The sequence below is a fragment of the Leopardus geoffroyi genome, chromosome B1 (assembly GCF_018350155.1).
Source record: "Leopardus geoffroyi isolate Oge1 chromosome B1, O.geoffroyi_Oge1_pat1.0, whole genome shotgun sequence".
In the NCBI taxonomy this organism is placed as follows: domain Eukaryota; kingdom Metazoa; phylum Chordata; class Mammalia; order Carnivora; family Felidae; genus Leopardus; species Leopardus geoffroyi.
The window spans coordinates 70257138-70272929 of NC_059327.1; the positions used below are offsets into that span (position 1 = coordinate 70257138).

At 34.3% G+C, this 15792-nt stretch overlaps 1 protein-coding gene across 5 annotated transcripts in view; it reads right to left on the minus strand.

Annotated features, from left to right (window-relative positions):
- The window catches only part of GRIA2 (glutamate ionotropic receptor AMPA type subunit 2), a 159183-nt gene that overhangs the window by 56943 nt on the left and 86448 nt on the right, over nucleotides 1-15792 (minus strand). For all 5 annotated transcript variants that reach the window (XR_006709055.1, XM_045464672.1, XM_045464660.1 and 2 more), the window contains exons 4-5: nucleotides 7531-7727; nucleotides 3158-3211 (exon numbers count right to left, since the gene is read on the minus strand). Coding sequence is in view for 4 of the 5 variants with exons in the window: in XM_045464672.1 (XP_045320628.1) it covers nucleotides 3158-3211; nucleotides 7531-7727 (251 nt within the window). In the remaining variant the exon portion in view is untranslated. The remainder of the gene's footprint in view (nucleotides 1-3157; nucleotides 3212-7530; nucleotides 7728-15792) is intronic.

Consider the following 15792-nt stretch of genomic DNA (forward strand, 5'->3'; position numbering starts at 1 on the left):
TTACAGGAGAACTTCTTAAACGCTGTGATCTGAACTGGCTCTTCTTTCCGTCTTCTCTGCAACAATACCCTGGAGTGTCCCTTCACCATGTTTCTGACTAGTTCCGAATCTGGCTGCCTTGATTACTATTCTTTCATGTTTTATTCCCTTCTTTCAGAGCCCTCAATAGTTTCCTGAGACACACTGGAGGTAAGTTTTCTGAGACACTGAATGTCTCAAAATATCTTTATTTTGCTCTGACACTTGATTAGTATTTTGGCTAAGTACAGAATTTTAAGTTCAAACTTTTATAATCTGAGGACATTGTTCCTCTGACTTCTATTGTTTCTATTGAAAAATACAATGTCATTATTCCTAATTATTCTTTGTAATAAATACAAAAATTTGACCTCCTTTGTACCCCTCTCTGCCTCCACCTCCCACCTGTCCAAAATCTTTAAGATCTATCTTTCCCTGAAATGTCATGATGACATCTTCTTTGAAATATGAAAGGAAGTCTCTTTTCTTTCATTGCTTTCTGTACTCAAGGGGCACATTTGTGTCATCCAGTACTGGGAATTTTCCTGAATGTTCTTTGACAATTTCTTATCCCCGTTTTCACTACTGTGTCTTTCCAGAATGCCTATTATTACCACATTGCAACTTTTAGAGTAAATGTCTAAGTCCCTTTACAGGTTCCCCTGCATTTCATACGGTATTGCCATTTTGTTACATAATCGTAAAGACTTTTCTTAAGCTCATCTTCAAAGTCACATAATTTTACTTGTTACCTTAGGAAAAAAAAAGTTAGCTTTCCATAGCTCTTTCTTATTCTCTGAGGTTTTTTTTTTTTTCTTTTTCATAATGCACTCTTTCTCTTCTTTTTAGATAAAATATATTTTATTTCTCTGCAGATATCCATTATAACTTTAAACATTTGTCTTGTGTTATCTGCCTGCCCTGTTTTTGTTTATTTTACTTTTATTTATTTATTTTTTCATTCATTCATTCATTCATTTGTTTATTTGTTTGTTTTATATTATATCCTTCATGGCCCAGACTTTTCACAAATGCCTAATTCTATTCGGCTATTTAAGAGTAAGACACTAAAAAAACTTCATTGGAATTTCCATGTGCATGGGGGAGGCTTCCTGATGAATGTGCTTCACACTGTAAGGCAGATAGTCTGGGAGGGATGGGTTGGTTGCAGCACTTTTTGTCCGTATCTATGGATTGAGGAAATGAAAACTAGATCCCTTTACGCCCACTTCTTGGTCACATTATGCACAAATCATCCTCTTAAGTGCTGTATCAAGAACTTAATCACAACCTGTGTTTGGGAGCTTAATCAAGCATTTACCAATTCCTGAGGAAATTAATCAACAGTGGTATCTAAAGGGCTTTACTATCTTTTGTAACCACCACCTTTAACTCTCAACACACACTGGATAGGAAAAAGGGGACATTTCCAATCAAGGTTTTTTGGAAGACGAAAGCGCTTCCACTCTGAATGGCATTCTTCAATTTGAAATGTCAGTGGAATTTTCAAATGTCTTCTAGTTCTCAGAAACCACAGCTTTTCTCAGATTCTTTGAATTTACTGATTCATTAGAAGTTCCATATGGTGGATACCAAGTATTCAGAAAAGGAGGAACACAATTTGAATTCAGATAAAGTATTAGGCACTTTTCTCCCTAGAAGCATGACAGCAGCATGAACTTGTTTTTTGATTTTTTTTTTTTTTAAATCTTTTTACTTTGGTCATTCGTACATTTCTTTCCTTTTTCATAGAATCAGATATCAACTCTCAAATTGATGAGCCACCTTCTGTCATTATTTCTCAATGTTCCAATATAATCTTCTCCATCTGGACATTTTTAAAGATCACGGCTTTCAATGTGGCTCTGTGTTGTTCATCAAATGGCACAATTCACACAGGGGACTAACTGTCCAGGCTGTTCCCTGCACAGAATGTAGTTCTGAAAAGAGTGAATACAGAGTTTTATCTATTTTAACCCTCGCTGCTCAGGTGGGAAGTCATTTAGGATCTGTAATAACATATTAATGGGTAAGTTCTGATGAATTTTATTGTAGTTAGCCATTTCATGGGCAAACAGAATTTTTACCTGAACAACCAACTTCTAGCAGTAGCATGTAAGTTTGAGATTTAATATTTTAAATCACTGCGGCCACCTTTTAGTGAAAACAGTATTTATCAGTTGTGAGGTGTTTGTTTTTTTTCTCCATGATTACCAACAATAATGTCTTCTGGTTCAATAATCTGATATTCCAGAAACCATGAAATAAATCTACACTTATGTAGATATGAAAACTTTCCCAAGCCCTATTATGCTTTTTAGAATAAGCTCTTATTTTTTTCCTCTTTTTCCCACTATTTTTCAGAGGTTGGGGAAGGTGGTATTCTCATCAAGGAAGATCATACCTCTTTAAAGAACATAAGCCTTTGCAGTGATAAAGGCATAAGATCATTTTACTGCTGATCTAAAAACTATTTTGAAAAAAAAAAAATGTCTAATGATAATTCTAAAGGGCTCTGATTATATTTAAGAGAGAGATACGATTAACCACTTGGATATTCAGTATAATCATAATCTGACAGAAATCCCAATGAAAAAGTCATCAGCTATAGGAATTCAATTTCATTGTGTTGCTTACATAGTAAGTAGATAATCAGAAATAAATAATATATAATATATTAATATTCTTGACATCTCCAGCTTTAATTTTTCACTGAGATATTCTCACAAATGGGCATTTATTTCAAATATTATATATACTAAAAACTTTAAAGGAATGAACGAAAGGAAAAATGTATAAAACACCATGACAATGAAAACCAAGAGGAAATTTGAATAATTAAGCTTTATGTATTTTTGAAACTTTTCCATAACTAAATATGCTTTTTAAGACAATTTATAAACTTGTCAAATATCGTTCTCTAATTTCTTACATAATTTATAATAGTAGATTGATTAGAAAATGTAAAATAGGAAATAAATCCAAAACACAACAAATTCAGAAAAATATCATTTCTAATTGATTAATAGAATCACAATATGTTTTTAAAAATACCACTGATAAATGCTGATCATTCACAACTATTTTATAATTAATAAACATCTCTATTAAAATAATAAATAGCAATTAATTCACCTACCAGATTTGCAATGATATAATGGTAACCTTTAACATGTTTTCCAATGGTAATAACCTAACAAAGATAAAGAAACCATTATTTAATAAATGCAAATAACATAAATGTAAAATTATTGATGTTATGGCCCAAATGAGAAAAACAATAGAATTTCATCTACTATGTTTTTTGATATTCTATGAGGAGTCATATTTGACAAGACATAATTATCACAACAGTGACTATTTCTCTCAGAAAAAGGTAACAATACACTTTAGTGCTTTATCATCACTTCTTTCAAGAAGTCAATAACTAAACAGACATAATTACCTCAGTTTTGTCAATAGTGAAAATAAGATCACAAGATCTTAAGAAATATAAAACTAAAAACATGTATGAATCCATAATAAGCCATAGTTTTCTTCCTACAAAAGCTATTTTTTCATTAAACCCTTAAACAGCTGAAACCAACATCTGAGATTTTATATTCACACACTGACACGCAAATTTATAGTAGTACATACATTTAAAAAGTATTAATAAGTATATAAAAGAATTCTTACATGAATCTATAAAATAATATTCCCATCTTAAGAATCTTGAAATGCTTATAATTTAGTTCCAATGAACATTATTATTTCCAGCTTGAGGCAGCAAAGTATCAGAGAAGCTAATATTTCTCCAGAAATCTAAGTCAAAAATCAATGGTGAGATACACACATCATGGAACAAGTGGTCATTTTGGTAATGCTCACGTCAGTTTGGGATATTACTGAATCAATGTGACTTTTCACTGACCTGTACATCAACTAAAGAGAGTTGAATTTGGTAAAATGGTCATGTGGTAGTCCTAGCACTTAGGTATGAAAACGTAATTTTTATTTTTAAGAAAAGTGTCACATCAATGGAAAGCATGAAATACCTGGGCTATAGACAAACATTCAAATCATTAGCGTATTTGCCTAATTAAACTGTTTTGGTGGCTTCCCATTGCTTCCAGCGTTAAGAGACACAATCCTTAATTTATGCTGAGAAGTCCAATGATCTTGCAAGCTTCTCCAGGCTTTTACCACTCTTTACACTGGAGCCTCGTCGGCCCTGTTTTTCAGTAATTTTGTGCACAAAAGGGCTTCTTTCCATCACCTCAGGGCTTTATATATTCTGTTTCCTCTGCTAGGAAAGCTCTTTCCACTATCATATCATTTGTCTTATTAATGCTACAAGCACAAGGAATCTCAACCCAATGTTACCTCCTGGGAGAAGACTTCTCTGACCTTCTCTTATCCTGGACAAAGTCAGGTACTCCAAAGCAATGCATTTAGTTAAAGAACAAGGGCAAAATCCTAGGAAGGATTCCACCAAATATCCCTTTGAGGTTAAGTGATAGCTAGTTGGAAGAGAGTTAGGGCTTGTATTATTTTTAACCCATTTTTAGGTAAACTAAATCACCTTTTTCAAGAAAACGAACCCTCTGTATTGAAGGAACAGATGTCCTTCTGGATGAAAAATATATTAATTAGCATCACTTGAATTGAGTTGATTGTGTCCCTCACATACCCTACTGACATCTGTTGATTCTGCTTACTGTTCATTCTACTTCCTGACTCATGCATGTCTTTCTTCTGGGAACAACAACAACAACAGAACATTGTATAAACGGTGCTACCAGTAGCCCTTACTTGAGTTAAGCGTTCCCTGGGAGAAAGCGGGGAGATACGACAATTCACTAACTCTACCCATAAATAGGAATTAGTGCTGGTCATACTAACTCACATTTTTGCTTTACAATAATCATTAGCATTGCACTAACAATAGCAAATTTATATTGATTTCTCAATGTTTCTAATGGATCGGTTCTTTCCCATCTAACCACAACTAGAAATAAATAACTCTGAGGTTTTATTGAATGATAAAACACGCATAATCAACAAAATGATTCTTTCTAACTTTAAGCTATTATGAAATAAAGTTTCAGCAATTCTGTTCTCCTATAAGTATTAATAGAGTGAATAAGTAAACAGTGTTTCCTTTTCTTGAAATGGACTTCAACCTCACTTTTTGCTTGGTAAACTGTTTTCCCCAAAGGCCTTCCATGATCTCCTAATCTAAATTTTTTCTGTCATTTTTTTCATAACATCCTGTTCTCATTTGTCAGATATACCATTATTATACTTATGCATTAATTTCTGTAAATATATCATAAATATTCACCTTAACAGGGTTTTGACTGTTTTGCTTAACGTTACTTTCTTGGATCTATGCGGTGCCTGTCTGGCAAACATTAGAAAATCAAGGAAATGTATTGAATGAGTAAATGAAGGAACCCAAGCCAGACACATGCTGCCAGTATGTGCATGAACCCTTCATTGATCCTCCTACCACTGTTAAGATAGTTTTTCTTTTCTAGGCTCTTCGACCACATTGTTGTATAAATTGTAATACTCTAATATGACAAGTAAAATTGGTCTTCATCTCTAAACAATAAGTTCATGGGGTACAAATACCATTTTTTCTTTTTTTTTTTAAGTTCGAGAGAGAAAGGGAGAGAGAGTGGTGGGGGAGGGACAGAGAGAGAGGGAGAGAGAGAGAATCCCATGCAGGCTCCACACTGCCAACACACAGCCTGATGTGGGACTTGATCCCACGGACTAGGAGATCATGTTCTGAGCTGCAGTCGAATGCTTATTAGCCTACTGAGCCACCCAGGTGCCCCAAGTTACCACTCTTTCTTCCTTCTTTGTGTCTCTCATTCTAGACACAGAGGATGTCTGAAATAAATGTTTGCTGAATGATGCAATCAACCCCTGTACACACTCATTTAATACATTCAAAAGTGTCTTATGAAAATACAAATAACATGCATGTGCAAAATCTCTGTACATTTTGAACGGATGTCCATATAGACATGTATTTAATCATCGTATATTTGTTTCAAAACATTACATTCTATGTATTCCCAATTTCTCTTATAGTTTCTCTCTTCTAGTTTTAGAAATAATTATTTTCAAAATGGCTTTCACCAACATTTAATATGATGAGTCATGAATACATAAATTCTTTAAACAAAAGACTAATGACTATTATTAAAATTCAGTTTTAATGAGAATCTCCTATGAAATTCAAATGAGTTGTTGAAGTTCACATTTGAACAAAAGGCCTTCGGGTTAAAAACAACCCTAACTTCATCTCCTGAGACAGGAACCAAGACTTTTCTACTGAAATGTTCACCTCTCTGGCATATAACATTTAGCCCTTTCTCATAACAAGTTAGTTTTATCCAGTTATTTAAAATTTTATGTGAGATCCATTTTGTATGTCTTAGGGCCTGTGTTATTACATATCAATTAAGGCTTCATCAACATTTATGTTTTCAAAATGCTTTGTGTTATACAAATTAGTGAATCTAATTGTCTCCTCAAAGGCTGAAAGGGCCAAGAAATGCATGCTTAACTGCATGTTTTTCTTCCAATCCTATATTATCCCTAGAAGCTACTACACACACACACACACACACACACACACACACACACACACACCTACAAGTTAGGAAAAGCAGATATCCAGTGAAGCAAACCTTAACTTAGTAAATTATGATGCTGCTTCCGCTGCTTCAGCAACATCCCTGGTCACTTACCTTATCTATGTGATACAGTGTTTTTTTTTTTTTTATCAGTAGGATATTACTGTACGGCTGTCCTATCCCCCCAAAAAATCTTAAATGGAATCAAGGTGGTGTGGTAATAAGCACAGATAAAACATCCTTACGTACGGTAAACTTCTCAAAACAGCAAACACAGACTGAATACGACTCTTCTACATATTTTAATTTCATAGATTAATAGTTTTATGGTGATATAAAATCTACCTACTAGGAGGAAAAACATGATTCCTGGAAAAACATATACACACTTTTTCTGAAGACAAACACCCATCCAGACAACAATATAGACTTAATGTTCCATACTACACTCTAATGATTGAAGTACTCCATGTTTTGCCAAAGAATTCATGAACTACTCACTTTTCCCTTTGAACCCAGCCTCAATTGCACTTCATATGGCTATTTCTTTATGCCTAAAAAGTTCAACAAGTTAAATTTTAATTTTCCAACTAAAAATATCAAAGTTTAAGGTAATGCTTATCATATAAAGCATAAGAGTCAGGAATTACATATTGAATACATTTAATGATTAGTACGATGTGTCAGCATTATTGAAGACCATCTGCTATTGCTAACTGAAGCCGGAGATAATTTAATTGATGATCCCTGCTGCATCCTACATAAACCATAAAGTAAAAACTGCTGTTCAAGCACCTCACACAAATACTCATTGCAAATGCTGACATCGCACGCACATTCTATATTTGGTGCCATTAGAAAACAGAGCATAGCCAACCTGGTCTACAATGTCGTTTACTTTATCCCGTTCACAGTCCAGGATGACACGCCGTTCCTTTTTTAACTCCAGATCTTGAAAAAGTGATCGGTACGTCTCATCTTTCTTGTCATTGTTAATATTTCCCACATTGATAGCAGTCACCTGCCATTTCTTCTCAGCAGCGGAGTCCAGCACTGCCTGCAGCGTTGATAAGCCTAGGGAGGCAAAGAAAAATGATGACCAATAAAGATACTTAAGTAACTCAGAATTATGTTGTGAAATCGACGGCGGATATATTTTTAAGGCTGCTATTTTCGTCAACCAAGGGGATGTTGACTCCTCTAAAAAGCTACGGCTACGATCTTTATCAACATTGACTTATTTCCACTTCACACCAGAAACTCTTTTATCTACATGCTATTGTTCTGATGGAAAGAGTTTGTAGGGATAAATAGTCTCCCCTTCTTTCAGCTCTCTCAGCTGTCTTCTTTTCTGGTGTTACTAAAGAGTAATAATGTCTCTGATACCTTTGGTTAAAGTGAGATACAAAGACAGAGCACAAATTTCTTTCTCTTACAGAATGGAAAAGACTGTTCTGTTACGTATGACGTTCTATCATTTCCAATTAACATCCTTGAGGAGGTCGTAACACTTTGAGGGAGACAAATCTACATGAGTCTCTGTGAGCACAGCAGCAAATAATCTCGAGGAGGCTGTCATGTCTCCCAATCAGCAGTTTCTTCTCCTCAGCCTCTGTTATATCGTTTTTTTTTTTTTTTTTTTTGTTATTGTTATTGGGACTGATCCCATAGGGATTAAAATGTTCACCTATCAACCAGATGGTAGCAGTTGGTTTTCTAACATAGACTTGTTACATTTACTTAATTTCCCAAACTATGAGACCAGTTTCATATTTAGTAGTAATTTTGCTTATTGCATCATACGACTGAGAAAATGTTATTTTTATTTTTAATTGTTTGTACATTACCTCAATTTGTGAATTTATTGCCTAAAGTTAAATCTGCAGCTTAGCACTTGGAAAAGCAGTACATAAACTTGTCTTCCACATCACTCCAGCTCTTCACGGCCAACCTAAATGCATCATTTCTATTAATAGTTTAATGAACAACACAGAATCTGGGCTCCAAAAAGAATTCAGGGCTTATCACATCATCTTCCCGATTCCAGAAAGAACTGCATCTTTCTCAGAAGAATGCTGATTCCTTTTTACCCATAAAATGTGAGACTTACCTAATGTGCTCTATAAATTTTATTCATGTACTAAACTTCAATTAAATCCATTTACTATGGCAAAAATAAATGTATTCTAAAGGTTAAAACCTATAGGGGCACCTGGGTGGCTCAGCTGGTTAAGCGTCTGACTACTTCAGCTGAGGTTATGATCTCATGATATGTGAGTTCCAGCCCCACATCAGGCTTGCTGCTGTCAGTGTGGAGCCCACTTCAGATCCTCTCCCTCTCTCTCTCTCTCTCTCTCTCTGCCCCTCCCCCACTCATGTGCTCACTCTCTCCTTCACTTTCTCTCTCTGTTTCTCAAAAATAAATAAATAAAAATGTTTTTATAAAAATAAAAAATAAATTTAAAAAAGCATATTAAATGTTAAAACTATAGTACCTGGAAAACATCATTAAAAATCTCACTGCCTAAACACCAGCCAAGCGTACCTAAGATTAGCCTAGAACACCTTGTGATACACAATGCAAGGAAGCCCTCCCAAACTATCAGCAATGTGTCAAAGGACTCAGGAGCCAATGTAATAAAGATCACTTTAAGTAAGGATGAGGCAATTTGGGTATCAATAAGAATAATAATTGCAAAAGACTTTTAAATACATAAAATATTTTAAATCCATGAATTCTTAATGATATGCAAACATCTAAACTACCAAAACTGAAACAGGAAGAAATAGAAAACTTGAACAGACTGATGACCAGCAAAGAAATTCAGTGACATTTAAATATATATCTAAATATCTGGTTGTCTTTGAGGGATACTAGGAGCTGACTTATTATTCTGAAATTGGTAAATAAAGAAAGAGAAACATGCATGCCCTTCCTATATGAACTTGATAATAATTAATTAAGACAGGTTTTCCTTTCTTTGGAAAGACTCCAGCTAATAAATGATGAAAGTATATAGATTTAGAATTATGACCATGTTGTACACGTAGTGAATCAATGAATCAAGGTTACGATCATTAACTGTTGCTAACAACACACAAAAAGAGATGAACAGAAGTTACATGTCTCTAACTAGGAATATTCAAACCATCTGTGGAGTATTCCTGCCAAAAAAGTGAACGTGAGTCTTATCAAGCTTCTAGATCTACCCAGCAATCCATAAGGAATATACAGCAGAGTAATACACTAAATATCATAATGTCAGCAACCATCAAATTGAAACTCTACATTATGTTACAAATCACTTAAGAGATATATTAAACAATTGGGGGATATGGACCTCATTTTCATCTTCATTCAAATAACCTATGGGAAAAATAGATGATGATATTAATGAATTACTGTTAATCTGCCTGCATATGCCAATGATATTGTGGTTATGTTGAAAACAAGAGTATTCTTTCAAAATACAAATTGAAATATGTACAGATGAAATGACATGATGTCCGGTATTGGTTCTAAAATAATTGTGAAGGGCAAAAGGATATAGATAAAACAGGATTCCTTGTATATTGGTCATTAACATAGCCGAGTTAAGAGTGCCTGGGGTCGGGGCACCTGGGTGGCTCAGTTGGTTAAGCGTCCGACTTCAGCTTAGATCACGATCTCACAGTATGTGAATTCAGGCCCCACGTTGGGCTCTGTGCTGACAGCTCAGCGCCTGGAGCCCGCTTTGGATTCTGTGTCTCCCTTTCTCCCTGCTCCTCCCCTGCTCACACTCTGTCTCTCTCTCCTTCAAAACCAAAAAACATTCCAAAAAAATAAAAATAAAAAAAGAGTCTTTGGGTGTCTTCTTTTTTTCACTCTATTTTTTATTTCAAATATTTCATTATGAACATTGAAAATGTTTTTATTTCAAATTGGAAAATTGAGTCATAAATTGAACTTAAAGTGAATTTCAGATTTTTGGCAAAACAGTAAGTTTCCTCTGTCTAGTCTTATACCAAAAAACGTAGGATACGTAAGAATTTCTGAAGGGATGATTTAAACAAAAGACCACATTCCTTGTAAAAAAAATCGATTAATGACAAAACGTCTTTAAAAACTTCATGGGTCATCCATGATTTCCATTCACCATAAATACATTAACTCTTTCCATGATATAATTCAAACCCTCTTCCTGTTTTTCATCATCAGTGAAGACAGAGCATACAGCTGGTCATCATGATCAATTCAACAGATTTCAAAGTGCTTGAAAACAGTTATTGAATCTATCCAGTCTTCTGAGTAGGAAAAAAAGATAATTCTCTATCAGCCCTACTTTTCCACATTTCAATCTTCATGCAACTAACTCTTCCTTGTTACCTCTTAAAAATGTTATATGCATGGATGATGTTCAATATGCTATCCACATATTATCACATAGCACTTGCAAGTGGGATTCCTTACTTCTAAGCAATAAATTATTCATTTTGTTTTTATTTAATCATGAAATTTACCACATACTGAAATTTCAAGTGCTTGATATTCTGTTCCATCTTTTAATATATAAATAACAATTTGTAAATGGGTTTCAAGTGATATATCTATACCTAACATGTATTGGCAGATCATGTCAAAGAATATGGAGATGACATATAAAATTAATAAGAATGTATTTAAAGAAATTGTTGAATTTTCAACTCATTCATTCTATGTGTCTAAAGTAACTCACAGTTAGTGTGGATCTTCTGCTTTCAAACTCTCAAAATTAATATTTGGTAACCGATGAAGCCTAGAAACATACATCCATTAGGAAGCTAAATAGCTCAAGTGGTGAAATGTAAGATTTGATTATTTTAGTGTCATCATAAGACAATGAATAATATTAAACCATCTCCTAGCGACAGCCAGAAGTAACTCACAATCCATGACATGGTCTGACTCATGATTTGAGGAGATTTTTAGATTTGTTTACTCAGTAATAGTAACTGATCTCTCAATCTCTCAACTTGACCCGTGTCTTCCCTACAACTAAGAGTTTTGCATTAATTCTGATTACTTGTAAATTAACAGATCAATTTAAAATTTAAAAATCACCGAAAATACATGTGACAACTATGGAGGTGAAATGAATCTCTTCAAACCTAACACAAATTCATGTGCTTGGTCTCTTGATACCGTATTCTAATTAGGGGAAAAACTATTACTTGAGGTAATTAATGACTTTTCCCTTCCACACAAACTACCATAAAACTATCTATAAATACCTCTATCCATTAATCAGAATATAAACTTGTATGGACAGTGGGAATTCTATATAAATATTGTTTTATTTAAAGTTATTCTACTCTAATATCTATACCATAATAGGATATTTGAATTATAGCAGAGACTGATTTCTGAATTACTTGGAACAAAGAAAACTTGAGATATACAGTTGTTTATCTACAAATAGGAAAAAAAACAGAAAATTAATATTCCTGTTAATAAATATATTGAAAATATGTTCTAAAGCATCTCAAGAATATTACAAGGGTCTAAAATTAAGTTCTAAGTTCTATAAATTCTCAAGACTTTTGACTAAAATAAAGAATGGCTAGACTATGTTTGGTTAAATTACATAACTTCTTTTGCCTAATTGTTATGAGACTAGTTATAGTTGTATAACCTATTTGTAAGCTGACAATCTCCCTAAAACTCTACCAAAGTATTACTATCAGTGCTTCACAGTTTCATCTTGAGCTAGTGTTAATAATACTATGACAGAATCATAGAAAAGCCATCAGCCTAAAGACAGGGAAAGTTTAAGTGTTTTAGTTTGCACATTAGTGGGTAGAATTAAAAATGATTACTGCAGGGGCGCCTGGGTGGCGCAGTCGGTTAAGTGTCCGACTTCAGCCAGGTCACGATCTCGCGGTCCGTGAGTTCGAGCCCCGCGTCAGGCTCTGGGCTGATGGCTCAGAGCCTGGAGCCTGTTTCCGATTCTGTGTCTCCCTCTCTCTCTGCCCCTCCCCCGTTCATGCTCTGTCTCTCTCTGTCCCAAAAATAAATAAACGTTGAAAAAAAAATTTTTTTTTTAAATAAAAAAAAAATGATTACTGCAAATAGGTATATTTCATTCAGACTATTTCTTTCTTCTTAAAAACATTTTCTTTGTTCCATTTAAAATTCACTGGCCTTATTCATCTTTCAGGCACAGAAATTAATATTTATGATAACTAAATCATGGCAGCATGCCTAGGCCAGATTAGATTAACATACATTTCCCTCATTGACTTTCTCAGGAACATCTGAAAAGAAATTTATAATTTTATTCTATGCATGATTTCTTCTTGGAACTGGAATCAAAGTGCCTTCCCTTCAGGGAACAAATAGTGTGGCTCAAAATCAAAATCAAGACCTAAAGATATAAAGCATTAGTTCTGGTTTTACTTACTGTGTATAGGAATGTGTTATCTTCTTACCTTATTGACACTGAACTTATAAATTAAAAAAAAAACCACATTTTGATTAAAGTTTGGTTCAAATTTAATACAAACATATCCAAAGATGAAACTATATTTAATGTATTACCACAGGTAAGCCCAATACTGTATAGTTCAAACTGCATTGAAGATCCATCTACTGACTATGAAGTAATAATATGCAGCTTTTAGGAAGGGCACTGGGTCATCAAGGAGTGGCAGGCTGCTGCCTGGATAAATAGAAGACACCAGCAGTCCTAAAACATCACAAGTGCCAAATGAACATTTCAGCACTCTTCTCGTGGGCAAACTTGAAATAGTCAGAGATGACCTCTACGAAGGCTAGGATGCGTCTATGTTCTTCCTCATTAATAATTGGGATGTGGACTCTTGGACATGTTGCTCAGTATTTTGATGGAAATTTGGACGCAGGAAGGGTGTAAGTGGCCGTCTTAGTTAACAACAGTGCAACAAGCAAAGAACAGAACATTTTAATTTTTTTTTTTTTCATGCAGTTCATATTTGGGGCAGAATGTTCGACAGCCATTTTCATGCTTGGGCCCTATGCTGCTTAAAAGAACATCAATTAATATATTTAGAAATTAAAATTTACCAGTATGTTTACTTAATTCTAACTCTTAGAAAAGTAAAGATTATTAAAAATTGGAAAAAAACCAGGGGCATCTGGGTGGCTCAGTCGGTAAGCATCTGACTTCAGCTCAGGTCATGATCTCGAGGTTCGTGAGTTCGAGCCCTGCGTCAGGCTCTGTGCTGACAACTCAGAGCCTGGGGCCTGCTTCGGATACTGTGTCCCCCTCTCTCTCTGCTCCTCCCCCACTCACACTCTGTCTCTCTCTCACAAATAAGTAAACATTAAAAATTTTTTTTAATTGGAAAAAAACCTGAATGCCAACAAACTGGACAACCTAAAAGAAATGAATAAATTCCTAGAAACATATAAACTACCAAAACGAAAACAGGAAGAAATAGAAAATTTGAACAGATCGATAACCAGCAAAGAAATTGAGTCAGTAATCAAAAAATTCCCAAACAACAAAAGTCCAGGAGAAGATGGCCTCACAGGTGAATTCTACCAAACATTTAAAGAAGAGTTAATACCTAATCTTCTCAAACTATTTGAAAAATAGAAAGGGAAGAAAAACTTCCAAATTCATTCTATGGGGCCAGAAATACCCTGACACCAAAACCAGATAACGACACCACTAAAAAGAGAACTACAGGCCAATATTCCTGCTGAACATACAAACAAAAATTCTCAATAAAATATTAGCAAACTGAATTCAACAATGCATTAAAAAAAAACATTCACCACAACTAAGTGGGATTTATTCCTGAATTGCAAGAGTGGCTCAATATTCACAAATCAGTCAATATAATACATCACATAAATAAGAGAAAGGGTTAAGAACCATATGATCATTTCAATAAATGAGGAAAACACGCTTGACAAAGTATAACATCTATTCATGATTAAAAACTCTGAACAAAGTAGGTTTAGAGGGAACATACCTCAACATAATAAAGGCCATCTATGAAAAACTCACAGCCAGCATCATCCTTAAGGGGGAGAAACTGAGAGCCTTTCCCCTAGGTCATGAACAAGACAAGGCTATCCACTCACCACTTTTATTCAACAGAGTACTGGAGTCCCAGCCACAACAATCAAACAACAAAAAGAAATAAAATGCATCCAAATTGGTAAGGAAGAATTAAAACGTTCACTATATTAACTATACTAACATAGATACTAACACGATACTAACACGATACTAACACGATACTAACATAGAAAACATAAAAGATTCCACCAAAAGACCGCTAGAATTCATAAACGGATTTAGTAAAGTTGCAGGATACAAAATCAATGTATGGAAATCTCTTTCATTTCTATACATCAATAATGAAGCAGCAGAAAGAGACATTTAAAAAACAATGCCATTTACAATTGCACCCAAAATAATAAGATATCCAGGAATAAACCTAACCAAAGAGGTGACAAACCTATTCTCTGATAACTCTAAAACACTGATGAAAGAAACTGAAGATGATAGAAAGAAATGGAAAGGCATCCTATGCTTATGGATTAGAAAAGCAAATATTGTTAAAATGTCTATACTACCCAAAGCAATCTACACATTTAATTCAATCCTTATCAAAATGCCGACAGCATTTTTCACAGAACTACAACAAATAATCATAAAATCTGTAAGGAACCACAAAAGACCCCAAATTTCCAAAACAATCTTGAAAAAGAAATGCAAAGTTGGAGGCATCACAATTCCGGAATTCAAATTATATTACAAAGCTGTAGTATTCAAATTATATTACAAAGCTGTAATAATTAAAACAGTATGATAGTGTCACAAAAACAGACACATAGATCAATAGAACAGAATAGAACATCCAGAAAGGACCCACACTTATGTGGTCAATTAATCTTTCACAGAGCAGGAAAGAATATCCAATGGGTAAACGACAGTCTCTTCAACAATGGTGTTGGGAAGACTGGACGGCACAATGCAAAAAATGAAAACGGATGGCTTTCTTACACCATACACAAAAATAAATTCAAAATCGATTAAAGACCGAAATTTGAGACCTGAAACCATGAAAATCCTAGAAGAGAACACAGGCAGCAACTGCTTTGACATTGGCTGTAGCAACTTATTTC